The following is a 13,304-nucleotide window of genomic DNA, read 5'->3' as shown; positions in this document are numbered from 1 at the left end:
CACACACACACACACACGGACTTGTGTTGCAATACTGCCCTCGTGTGACGAGTTGAAAAACATCCAACTGTGATGTAGGAGAAAGGTGTGTTCATGGAAGAATCTGTTAAGTGTAGCTCTATGAAGTGGTTCTGTGTCTATAGTTCTATGTCTAAAGTTCCGTGTGTTGTTGGTAGTGATGCGGTCAGAGCTGGCCTGCTCACAGGGATTCGTATCCCGTGATTGTAGAGCAATAGTGGAAATAAAGCCGAGTTCAGCTTTTGAAGCTCCTGCCTTGTTGCCTAGTCCTTGGGCATGTTAACCCGGACCACTAGAACCAAGTTACCTGTTACTAACCAGACGTCACGAGCTCCAGCTATGCTTCCAGGCTGGACAGCTATAAAGGAAACACTTGTCTCCACTCCTTGTTATTTGACTCGGCCATTGGACTCGCAACATATTTTAATCATCTTGATTTCGTCCAACTCTGTTTTTAAACCTGGGTTGAGCTTGAATCTTTTTTTAATGATTTTAATTTAATATTTCTTTAATTGACTCAAACCTTCAGACATCATTTGGACTGTAAATCTTCTAAAAGGACGGCTGAAAAACAGAGCACAACTTTGGAAGCTTTGGAAGATACTGCCTTGTACTGCCACCACCACCACCACCCTGCCCAGTGGGTGTTCCAGAGCGCTCGGTGGCGGGTGAGGGGGGGAGGGGCTCATTTTATGCCCACAAATCCAAGCTTTCACTTACAGTAGTATGTGGTTTGTTTAGTAGTTACTGATGAAGCATAAGTCTGGCTTCATGAGAAAGAAGTTCTATTAATGATGCGTCTCATAGCGGAGCGCCCCCTGCTGCCTCATGCAGACCTCAGCCTGCGGTCAGAACGCCATACAAGACCTGGAAGTGAAGTTAGTTACAATCATGTTCCATGATTACTTCATAAAACACTCTGGCTTCACTTCCATGCAGTAATGTAACATAATGATCCCAAAAATCCCTGCAGGGGGCGGAGCCTCCAGCACAGGGTGGAGGAGGAGGAGGAAGAGGAGGAGGAGGAGGAGGAGGAGGAGGAGGATCAGGAGGAGCAGGAGGAGGAGGAGGATCAGGAGGAGGAGGAGGTGCAGGAGGAGCAGGAGCAGGAGATGGCATGCTCTTTGTGAGATAAGACCAGGTTCCAGGTCAGGGACACCTGGGGAGGAACCTGTGTGATTTCCAGGTGAAGAACACTTAAAGGCCCCGACGGGCCATAGGGCGAGGTCCCGACAAACGCTGCTTACAGCTTTCATTTTCTTTGTTTTTCCTCTTTGTTTTTGTTTTCCAAATTCTTATTTCTTATTTCTATTTCTATTTCTTTTTCTTTTTCTTTTCTTTGTTTTGTTGTTTATATTTTTTCCAATTTATTAATTTTCCCCTCTATATTTTAAAAATTTTCAAGCTCCTGTTCTTCCCATTTTTTAGTGTTATGGATTTCTATCTTGGTTTTTAGTTCAAAATTTCCCCAATTTTCCCAGGTTATTTGTTTTTCCCTTTTTGAACAAGATTTTTCCATTTACGAACAAGATTCTGGATTTTTGATAGTTGATATTATAGGAAATGTAGCGGCTTGGGACACTTCAGTTTTCTTCTCCTCTCATTCACAGCAGTAGTTGCTGGCAGGTTGCTAAAACCACGACCACAGAGGTGCTGCAGAGAGGATGAACTGGAAACGTCTCCCCTCTGTCTCACCGAGCTCAATGGAAGTCCAGGTTAAGATATTTTATGTTTTTTCACTTGCGGGCCTACTTTAGTTTAAAACTAATTATGTTTACTTATATACCATTTGATGTACTCTATAAAAGCATTGTAATATTCAGTATTAATCTACTTGCATTATTGCTGCATGCTTTGCCCTTGCCCAAGCTTTAATAAAGCAGAACATCATGTAATTAAAGTACTAAACGGTGGACAGTCCTGATTTCCAACGTTCTCAACGGGATTTAAAGGTACTGATGTGTGCTCCAAACAAAAGACTCTTACAGGTTACTCCAGCAGAGTTAGAGTAAATAAAACCATGTCCTTGAGACCTACACCAGGTCACTAAAGAATTTCTCTGAAACCTAACAAGTGCTGGTGGAACCCAGAGGAAAGCAGTAGTGAACCAGGGTGTTGCTACGTCGGCCTATCAGCTGGGCTGCTGTGCTGGGTGGCATATCCAGATGAAGAGAGGGATGACTCTGGAATGAAAACTGAGAGTATTCAGAGCTAAACTCCTCGCCTGCCAGCTTAAACAGACACCGAGAAGATTGTCCTCTGTCTGTTAAAAAAAAGTGGGGGCTCGGGATCCGGACCCTTTAAATGGAGAGCTGGTAAAATATCATTCTGGGTTTGACAGAGATCAAATCCTCTTACTGCTCCACAGACGCTCAGCCAGCTCCTCCTGCTTCATCCTCCTCAGGAAGTCCAGGGTGAACCTCAGAAATGACTCTCTGCTGCTCCTCTGCTCTTCATCCTCATCCTCCCTCTCACTCTCTGAGCATGCTGGGTAATCTGGACTCAGGAGCTTCTTCATCTTCTTCAGCTCCTTCTTCATGAAAGTCACCATGTTGTCCTCCAGCAGCTGGAACAGAGAAACATCTGGAGTTGACTTTGAGCTGAAACTGAAGCCAGATTGAGATGTGAGTGTAAATCCAGTGCAGAGAGCAGGATGGACAACATGTGAAGCCAAATCACACTTCATGTGGGATCTCCAGCAGAAGCAGCTTCAAGCATCAGTGAAGCCTGGAAGCTGGATGAAGGTTGGACTGTTTCACTTTGGACCTGAATGGATCTAATAAGCTGAGTGTCTGTTTCATGTTTCAGCTGGAAGTCACAGCAGCTTCTTCTGTCTCATGATGTGACAGTAAAGTGTTGAATGGAGACGTGTTCTCACCATAAATGTGGAGTCCAGATGTCTTTGATGCTGAGGGGCGGAGCCACCACGGAGAAGCTGGGAGCTCTGCTGGCTCACGCTGCAGAAACATGTTGACTTTGTTAAAGCTGCTGTGTGGTGTGATGAGGAATCCTGAGACAAACACTGATTCTCACCCCTCATCACCACTTCCTGCTTCACATTTAAAAGTTAAGGGTTCCTCCTTAGACCGGTCACTCTTCATGGACACACAGCTGGATGGAAACCCAGAGTCAGAGCTTAAAACAAACACAACATCAGGAACAGACTTACTGGAACAATGGAAGATACATGGAAGAACTGAGACTTTGATTCTCTAAGTCAGACTTTGTGAAAATACTGTGAGGATATTTAATAGTTATAAACTTTAGTTCGACATTTAAAGTTACTCTACCAGAAAAACAATCTTCAAAATGTACTTCCCATAAAACAGATCCCTTCTGCAGAGAGAATAAACCAAAACACCAAAAACAATACCATTATTGGGCTGAAGATTCCATTGAACCCCTCCAAGCATTCTCCCCCAGAGGAGAAACACCAGGAACAATGAACAGGCCATAAAACAGCGGGGGAGCGAGCCAGAGAGACCGGAAGTTTTCAACCCCCCAGGTTGATAACCAATGAGGATGGTCGAATCCGGCCCAAACACCACAGGGGTCCGAAATTCAAGCTTGGTGAAACTTTTCCTACCAACTCTCTCTGCTTCTCAATCTGACCATCGAGGGAGACACAAGTCTCTGCTTGCCTCAGGATGGAATAAGAGAGCACCAAGTAGGAACAAAAGAAACACCAACATCAGCCCGCTGGACGAGCAGGACACAGTTTGGACTACTTCTTCTGTTTCCTCTATTTTTGGGGGGGGATTCTGGAGACCAGAGCCATCGTCTCCTCTCCAAAATCATCCTCTCATCTGTCCACTCCTGCAGCTGAAGCCAAGCCTCTGAATTCAGGACGCTGAATTACCACTCTTTCACAGAACCAACAGCACCAAACCACGGACGGTGAGAGCTTTTTTCTTGGGAGATATATTGTTAGATTACCGTGAAGCTAACATGCAATGTGTTTCAATGTGCCGCTGAGAAGGCTGCAGCATCTCATATGTTTGTGTACGCGCGTTCACGCGCACCAACCAAGTCCGGGAATTGGGTTTTCCAACTCAGAACCAGAGGTCCAAGTGAGTTCCAGTAGACTGGAAGTTCTCTGTGGAGGAACCAGGTTCAGAACCGAGCGTCGCCAGAATTCTCTGTCTTTCTCTTGTCTTCCCTTTTTCTTATTTCCCCCTTCCTTCTACTAACCTGGATCTGCCTCGCAGATATGCGCCCCCCTTACCTGATCAGATAAGGTCACAGACTCACAGCTACATGCAACCAACTTTTATCTGCTGCAAGAGCACATCTGCCTCGATCACAAGAGTTCTAACTGCAGGTCCCGTCCTCCACTTAGGACTCCGGTGCTCAGAACCGGGCCAACGGAACCGGCCTTTGTTACGCCCTCGGTAGACTGCCTCGCTCCGAGACCACCCTCGCGCATGCGCGCTCCACGGACGTCTTGTTTCTCTGGCCGCTAAGCAACCACTGCGTCCCCAGAAAGAGCGAGTCAAACGCCTCTAGTGGTTGCGTGGGTCATCACAATCCCTCTTGACGTCCACCTGGTGGACGCATCAAGCCATTGTGCTCTCCCTCTGTGCGCCACCGCACGCCCCTAGTGGTCGTCACGGTAACCACACTGACCCGCCAACGTTTGCCTCCACCTGGTGGACGTTCGAGGTCATTACATTCCAGACCCCACACACACACACGCACACACACACACACACACACACACACACACACACACACACACACACACACACACACACACACACACACACACACACACACACACACACACACTTTGTACATAGTGTTTGCTGTTTAATAGATTAGATCTCCGTGTTAGATGTCGTTTGCAATTTGAATGTGTTGATTTATGAGATGATTTCAGAATTATTTATGAATTAATACATTTTATTAATAAACGCCTGTTAGCTGAATTGTACGCTTCTTGGTGATTATTGTGTATTTATTGTTGACAATTCACTGGTTTGTAACAGTCTGTGCTCGGATCTCACACCTTCCATTTCATTTAAGATTGTTATATTTTACGCAGAAATATTGACTAACTTATAATAAACGTTTTACATACGAGACTGATATTTTGGTATTAGCTATTTCCAGTTTATCTGGTGGTGCCACGATTTATTATTAATACATATATATGTATATATGATAATACATTTATGCAAATTAATATTTTTTTTATTGCTGAATAATTTTTGATAATTTATTCATTTTTTTGTAAGTAATTACTCAATTACTTTAGGAGTTGTTAATGAGTAAATGACTGTTTACTTCCATTAATAATTTAAATTTTTCATAAATTACTTCCAGTGATTTATTACTTTCAGTAAACTATTACTTACAGTAATTTAATGCTAATAACCAACCATAAATCCCAACACCATCAACACTCATTTGTACTCATTTCCAACCTGCAGTTTCCCAAATCGATCCCACCAAAGTTGATGTTTACAAACAAAACATCAAACTGTGTTGATGTTTCCTAACTGACATCATCTTGGGAAATCTGCCACAAGGGTTTCTGGGATATCAAAGATGGCGTCGCAGAAGCTGAAGCAAAATGATCAAGATTGGACCGATTCAGCCCAAAATAAAAGACTGGACTTTCTCAGAGAAAGAGGATTAGAACCTCCAGAATATTCTTAAATGTTGTGAAACTGATCATTAATCAGCAAGAGGTCAACACACTGGTATGTTCCTTTAAATTTAAATGCTGGAATTATGTGTTTGTGTGAGCGTCATGACGAATTCCATTCAGAAAGGTATTAATGTATCAGAGATCAACATCAACAACTGAAACTGGATCCTACATGTTTCATGTTTCCCAAATGGATTCTGGTCGAATAACTTTAAAGTTAAAAATCATTCAGTTCAAATCTTTTACATCCCCCCCATCCCCCTCTCCTCTGGTGTTCTCCAGGGCTCTGTACTTGGTCCCACCTTCTTCATTGTCCATCTCCTCCACTTGTCCATATTTCTCATAAATACATCATGAAGTTTCTTTGCTATGCAGACGACACTCAGCTCTACGTCTCCATCAAACCAACTTCACCCTCCCACCTACCTCCATCAGTGACTGTCTACAGGACATCAAGTCCTGGTTCTTCTTCTAATTGATCAAACTCAGGAGTGATAAAGAAGTTCTCCTCATATGATTCAGGTCCATTAAAGCTCCTAGTTTGTCCTCCATCATGGACAGCTCCTCTGGTTCCCCTCCAGTCAGGGTGAGAAGTCTGGGTGTCTTCCTCGACAGCACTCTGTTATTTCCAACCCACATCAATAGAATGACTGAGTCAGCATATTTCTACCCTGGTAACATCAAGCACTGTTGCTCCTCCCTCTCACCCAGCAGCATCTCCACACTGCTCCACACCCTGGTCACCTCCACCTGTTTCCTTCTCTCTGGTCTCCCTCTCAAATCCTCCAGAAACTCCATCTGCTGTCAAATTCTTCTGCATGAATCATCATCAGAACACCTTCCATCCTTCACATGACCCTGCTTCTCCAGAAACTCCACTGACTTCAGTTCAACAGCTTCACTTCACAATTCTTTTCCAGACATTCAAGTTCCTGATGAAGCTCCTCCCTCTGTACCTCATTGATCTCCTCTGTCCCTCACCCTCCTCCTTCACGTCTCACCAATGTCCACAGTACTTCTCTGACCTCCTCTCTCAGCCTCACTGACCTCCAGCCTGGATGAACATCAGGAGGTCCAGAGCCTTCAGCCAGCAACTCTGGAACTTCTTCTCAACCAACATCCAAATCATCCAATCACTGACAACTTTCAAATCTTGTCTTCAAACTTTGAAACAAGCAGATTCATCATCAAAATAGGACTTTTGAAAGAGTGGAGGATCAGACTTTGCTGCTCAGTTTGCAGTTTGGACTCTTGGACTAAAATACTGGAAGTGAATCTTAGAGTGAGCACAACTTCTCTCACTCTGGTTTTGAGGAAATAAAAGAAAAGAAAGAGTTTCTTACTTTGTGTCTGAAGGTCCAGGTTCAGCACTGAAGTCTGGTGGACGAGGTTTGGACCAGTCACTCTTCATAGACAAGCTGCTGGATACTGAAGACCCTGCTGTGTGTCTGAGCTTCTCACCTCTACACACACACACACACACACACACACACACACACACACACACACACACACACACACACACACACACACACACACACACACACACACACACACACACACACACACACACTTTGATGACTGTGTGATGAGGAGACAAACATTTCAACCACCGATGATCCCGTCACTTTCTAATTTATTCCCAACCCATCACCTGACACTGTCCCCAAACGTCACAACACACCGTCCCCTTACTCTCTTCTGATGTGAGGAGGACCACCAGCCAAAACTACCCAGGAGGGGATTCTAGAAAAAAGAGGTAGAATCTTCCTGAAAGGCCCAGTCAGTCACCAGATCTTAATCCAATAGAACCTGAATTTCACCTCTTACAGATTAAACTTGGATTAGAAAGGCCCAGTCAGTCACCAGATCTCAATCCAATAGAACCTGAATTTCTCCTCTTACAGATTAAACTTGGATTAGAAAGACCCACAAAGCAACATGAAGTGAGCGGCTCTGCGGTGAAGCCTGGAAGAGCATTAAAATAGAGGAAACCCAGCGAGCGCCTGCTGACGTCATGAGTTCACAACTTCAACCAGTCATTGCCTGCAAAGGCTTTTCAACAAGTGTGAGAGATGAAGGATTGATTCTCTCTTATTTCATTGCTTCAGTGACTTTTGAGCCTCTGACATGAAGGGATTGTGTTCAAATCCTTTAGTTCCTCACATTGTTATGGGATGTTTTAGTTGAAGCCACTGAATTAAAGCTGAAGTCTGGAGGGTTTCATTTCTATTTCCTGTGGTAATATACAGAACAAAATGAGACAAACTTTGTGGACCAAACTGTAAGTTAGTGATGTGGGACATTTGGACTTCAGTGTCATGTGGAGACGTCCACTTCCTTTAAACTCCCTGTTGGAAAGGTGACACTGCTCTGACCTTGGATCAGGTTAAGAGGAGTTAGAAACTCTGACCTGAAAGACAACACATGATCTTCTAATCTTAGTCCTTTCCACTGCTTGTCCTTGTGTCTTTCATGATCACATTGGGACTGATCATGGGGACGGTGGAATGTCTCTGCACCTCATGTCCTTTACTGCAGCTCTTTTTCTGCTGCCTGTTGAAATCACTTCAGCTCACTTTGGATGACTTGAAATCACTGAGCCTTGAGACGTGTCAATACAGCAGAGCCACTTTTACTCCATTTCATCTTTCTATGGAGTTTACATTTAGTGTCCATTCTTCTGTTTGCTGTTTGACTGAATGCAGGAGGGGGGGACGTCTCTTACCTGTCCACACACTCTGGTGGGTCTTCTTCATCCACGTCCCACATGTTGAGTCAGACAGAGAGAAACACACCAACCTGCTCAACACACACACACACACACACACACACACACACACACACACACACACACACACACACACACACACACACACACACACACACACACACACCACGCCGAGACAAAACAGAGAAAGAAGAAAAACAAGAAGCATAAATAATGAACAAACAGAGGAAATAAGATGAGAGAAGAAAATATAGAAACATGGAAAATACAACCATCAATAGGATTAATGTCAGTTGGAGTTTTCAGGGAAAAAAATGAAGCGTCTGGATGATAAATAATGAGATGATTGAGTTGTTAGTGTGTGTGTGTGTGTGTGTGTGTGTGTGTGTGTGTGTGTGTGTGTGTGTGTGTGTGTGTGTGTGTGTGTGTGTGTGTGTGTGTTTGAATGTTTTGACACAAACATGAGCCAATCAGAGTGAAGGAGGGCTGAAGCCCCGCCCACTGCTGAATGTTTTCAGAGTTTCTCCATGGAGAAGAAAAGAAGTGAAGAAAGGAGTTAAATGGAGGATGAAATGTTTGTCCAACAGGTGAAGAAGAAGAAAGCAGCTGTCAGAGGTTTGTGATGGTGTGAATGAAAGAGAAAAAGAGAAGTTAGAAAGTCTTTTGCTCCGTTGTGGAAGCTTCTAAAGAGTTGACAGATTCTCACCTGAACTCTCTTCTATTCTTCTTACAGACACTTTTCCACGTGTGAGGAAACTTGTGGAGAGAAGAAGCTGCTCTTCGTCCGTCTCAGTCTGTCTCAGTCCGTCTCTGATGTCTGACAGCGTCGACGTTCTCTTTCCTGCTCTGACACACCCCAAGGAGGACATTCCTGAGAAAACCTGTTTGAAACCTGCTTCATGACGTCAAGCTGAACTTTAAAGTGAAGGTGGAGCTTTAATATAAAGTCTGACACTTTATTTGGAGGAAGAAGTTTTCCCTTAGAACAGCTGTTCAACATGTGGCTCTTCAGCTCCTCTGTAGCGGCTCCCTGAAGCTTCACTGAACCACACCGAAATCAACATTGTGTTGTGGTTGCACTGGGAAGAAGGGCTCACATTAGAAGGGGGCGGGGCCTGGTGACATAAGCGGAGAGAGGAGGTGTGGTGCACTGACGTCGGGGGTGGAGTCACAGGGGGTGGAGCTTCACCTGTTGGAATGTTTGGCCTGACAGCTTCAGTCTGTGTGGAGAAACAAAGACTCTCCACTCCACCCACCGTCTGTCTGCTTCCACCACTTCTACACTCTTTTATTTTCATTCTATTTACACACCAGAGTCTTTTTCAAAAGGAATCTGGTCTCTTGTGAAAACCACTTTGAAAAAAACAACAAATGAAAAAGAATAACAAGCAAAAACTAGTAATGGGGAAAAAACACCTTACAACAGCAAAGATAAAAAACCTTAAATGAGATTCAAAACAAAAGAGGTTTAAAAAATTTAAAAAAGACGTGAAATTCTATCTAAAAAGGAGCAAAGATGTTGAAAGAGTTAAAATGTTGAATTGACTTAATACATTTGAAAGATAAAATATGAAACTGCTCCAAACAGCTGCTAATGAAACGTTGACCAGCCTGGATTGTAACTGAAACTTTATGAAGCAACATCAGACACACTTCAGAGCTTGTATCATAACCAGGGGTCTTCAAGGTTTTCCAGGCCAAGGACCCCAAACTGATGCAGAGACGGAGCAGGGACCCCGACTATATATATTGTATGAAACTGTGTTTTATATGAAGCTGGCCTGGCGCCATGTATAAACAGAGCTACTGTGTTATTGTCCATTCAATACTAAGCTATTGAAGTAATACACAGGTTGATATTTTCAGGTTTTTAAACAAGAACAAGCTGCAGGGTGGCCGTGCCACTGCCTGTTACAAACAGACTTCTTGCCTACGACACTGAGCTGTTGGAATAATTCAGATTCATGTTTTTATCTGAAGCAGACATGTAGAAGTGACGTCAATCCTCAAGCCGTCTGTGGATGCTCACATTCTCCCACATTAGTGGGACCTCTGACCCTGATGAGCAGCAACTGATGTGTCCTTGGACGGACGGAGGTCATCAGGCAGAGGTCAAACCATCTCAGTAAAGGAGCTCTGAAATCCTCCCTCCAGCGCCTCCCAGTGGTCAGGAACTGCTGGTGTTACAGGAGGAGAGAGCACAGCAGAACCTGCCAGTTCCTCCACTGATGGAGACATAGAGGATCTTCCCTTTCTGACGTGCTCCCTCCATCTTCTGCTGGTTTGGAGAAAGCCTTCCATTCTGTCATACATGTGTACGGCCACCTTGCAGAGAAGCGTTCAGTTTGTTCAGCTCAGAGAAAATCATCAGCATATGAACGTTTGGTTCCCCAGACATTGTGGCTGAAACATGCAGCCAGCTCTGTGAGCTTCTGGAGGAGGAAATGCTCCAGAATAGACCAGAGTTTTAGACCAGGAATATCTACCAAAATGATTGTTAAAGCATTAATGGATGAACTTTTTATATTTATTCTTCTGCCTCCGTCTTTAAGAGGCGAGGCGCTCAGATTACTATTCCTAGGATCACGTTTATTTTTAATCTGCTTCTTCTTCCGCCGGTATTTCTGCACAATCACGATGTCTCCCCATCAGGACACATGTTTAGTACACAGCTTACGGCCCCTGATGAGGACACCACTTAGCAAGCAGACACACAATCACTGCTTTCACTGTGGGACAGGAAGAGACGGACGTCTCCTAGACCCCCTGCAAAGCAAGCAGGCAGACCCACCCTAAGATGGAATGACCTCATCAAGTACCAGTCAGAGCGAGGCAGAGAAGGAGGAACAGCAGGAGGGGCGTGGCCAGCCTTGCCCTGCAGCAAGGTAGAAAGAAATAGGAGAGAGAGACAGGCCACAGCCACAGACAGCAGAGAGAGACAGACAAGAAACACTTCAGAGGGGAAAACACCAGGAAGAAGAGGGAAGAGGGAGGAGACTGCCGATACCCAACAACTCAACTGAGCTGGGGCGCCAAAAGCCAAGAAGATGACATCATCCATCAGGTCCTGGAGATTTTCCAGATTTCAGTGTTGAGATAGCAGCAGCTAATTCCTCTAGTGAAATAGGTCATATAACCTAGCCCTGGTATTTTCTATAAGATTAGGGAAGTATGGATGGATGAAGAGGACCACACAGTGGAACGGTGGTTTTCCCCCTCACTCAGCGAGAAATGGTTAAAATACCAGCTGGGGCCTTTCTATGTGGAGTTTGCATGTTTCACCATGTGTCCGTGGGTTTCACACTCCAAAAACATGCATGTAAGATTAATCAGTGACGTAAATTTCCCCTCGGTGTGAACATGAGTGTGTGTGTTTGTCCTGTGATAGACGGTGACCTGTCCAGGTGTGTCCTGTCCTCGTCCATAGCAGGCTGGGATCAGCGTCAGTACCCCACCACCATGAGGGGGGTACAAGATGGAGGGATTATTTAAGAAGTTCTCCTTAGAAGCAGTTTTCTGGAAATTCAGAGGTTTAGAGTCTTGAGTGAAACCTCCGAAAAATGTCATTTATTTTGAAAGGTCTCTATTGATTTCAACATTCTCTATTCTAATTTTTTCTGATTTGTTGTTTTGCGCTGATCATTTCAGTTAGTTTGCTTGTAGTTTCTCTGATTTCTCTCAGTGTAAGTAGTAGTGTTGTGCCGATACCGATACCAGTAGCGGGAGGGGGGCCGATACCACACTAAAAGCTGGTATCGGTATCGGCAGGTACGAACTATTAACTCGCCGATATGCAGCGCCGTGTGTTTTTCTCTCTCCCGACTCTCACTCACTGCTGCCCTGACTCCTGATCCATTTATATTTTAATTTAACTGCGGTTGCACTACTGTTTTACATGTATTTACCGGTACATGGATATTGTACTATTTTTTGGGCATTTGTGAGCTAAAGCTCAGGTTTAAGAAAAGTTTATTATTATTTCAGTTCCACCCATACCAGGTAGGAAATAAAAAAGTTGTCCTACATTTACTGTGTTGGTGTTTTTGTCCTGTTTCACAAAGGGTTAAGCAGCCAGATGAAGCCATGATAGCAATGATTTATACAACCAAGTGAGTATGCAGTTCTTAAGAAATGGAAGAAAAACAGCCCATATCTTTTTTTAAACACTGCAGTATAGGCAAGTATCGGTATCGGCCGATACTATGCTACCGGGTATCGGTATCAGGACACAAAATTGGCATCGGAACAATACTAGTAAGTAGTGTAGACTCTTGTGTTTTAAAAGCTGCTGTTTAACCGGGTATGTTGTTAAACGGTCGTGTTTAGTTTGGAGCTCCAGTCATTTTCTTTTGTTAAGGCCTTGGCTATTAATAAGAATAAGTTGTTGAACTAATCCTTTGATTATATTCGTTGGTTTCAATGTTTCCTTGTTGGCTCTTTATTTCATGTTTTCGGTGTAGAAACATATTTGTCTCCTTAAATAAGCTTCCAAAGTTCCTCAAACGGCTGGACATGTCAGGACATGTTTGTTGATGTCCTCTTTGAAGACTGAAAGGGTGGGACACCTGGGACTTGGTGAGAATTGAAGCAGAGAGACATGAACACAGGAGCCCCACCCACTTTATGAAGTTTGAATCAAAGCCAATGTTTTCACTGACTTTGAAGAGATTCCTGAAATAGGAGTGGTAATTCTTTAAAAACCCAGTATGACTGTCTGAAATAACTGAGGCCAGAATGTCCTCTAGTCTACAAGACAGAACTTTAGCTGAAATATTTACATCTCCCTTAAGTGAGGATATTGATCTGTAAGAGGAGCCTCTGATGTATCTTTACCTTTGTTTGCAAGGCCTCGTGGGTGATTTAGGAAGCTGGCCAAGCTTACTTGTATCTGAAAACATTAAA

At 44.0% G+C, this 13,304-nt stretch overlaps 1 protein-coding gene across 1 annotated transcript in view; it reads right to left on the bottom strand.

Annotated features, from left to right (window-relative positions):
* LOC308128322 (NACHT, LRR and PYD domains-containing protein 12-like) overlaps positions 1 to 9,250 on the bottom strand; it is a 38,731-nt gene extending 29,481 nt beyond the window's left edge. The window contains exons 1-6 of the mRNA XM_080494023.1: positions 9,109 to 9,250; positions 8,400 to 8,473; positions 7,015 to 7,134; positions 3,052 to 3,153; positions 2,897 to 2,975; positions 2,377 to 2,584 (exon numbers count right to left, since the gene is read on the bottom strand). Of these exons, the coding sequence (XP_080350149.1) occupies positions 2,377 to 2,584; positions 2,897 to 2,975; positions 3,052 to 3,153; positions 7,015 to 7,134; positions 8,400 to 8,443 (553 nt within the window). The 5' untranslated portion in view covers positions 8,444 to 8,473; positions 9,109 to 9,250. The remainder of the gene's footprint in view (positions 1 to 2,376; positions 2,585 to 2,896; positions 2,976 to 3,051; positions 3,154 to 7,014; positions 7,135 to 8,399; positions 8,474 to 9,108) is intronic.
* Positions 9,251 to 13,304: the final 4,054 nt, after the last annotated feature.

This window comes from Lipophrys pholis (genome assembly GCF_963383615.2).
Source record: "Lipophrys pholis genome assembly, contig: SCAFFOLD_32, whole genome shotgun sequence".
Taxonomy (NCBI): domain Eukaryota; kingdom Metazoa; phylum Chordata; class Actinopteri; order Blenniiformes; family Blenniidae; genus Lipophrys; species Lipophrys pholis.
Note: the sequence above shows the minus strand (reverse complement) of the source record. Positions and strands in the feature narration are given on the sequence as shown.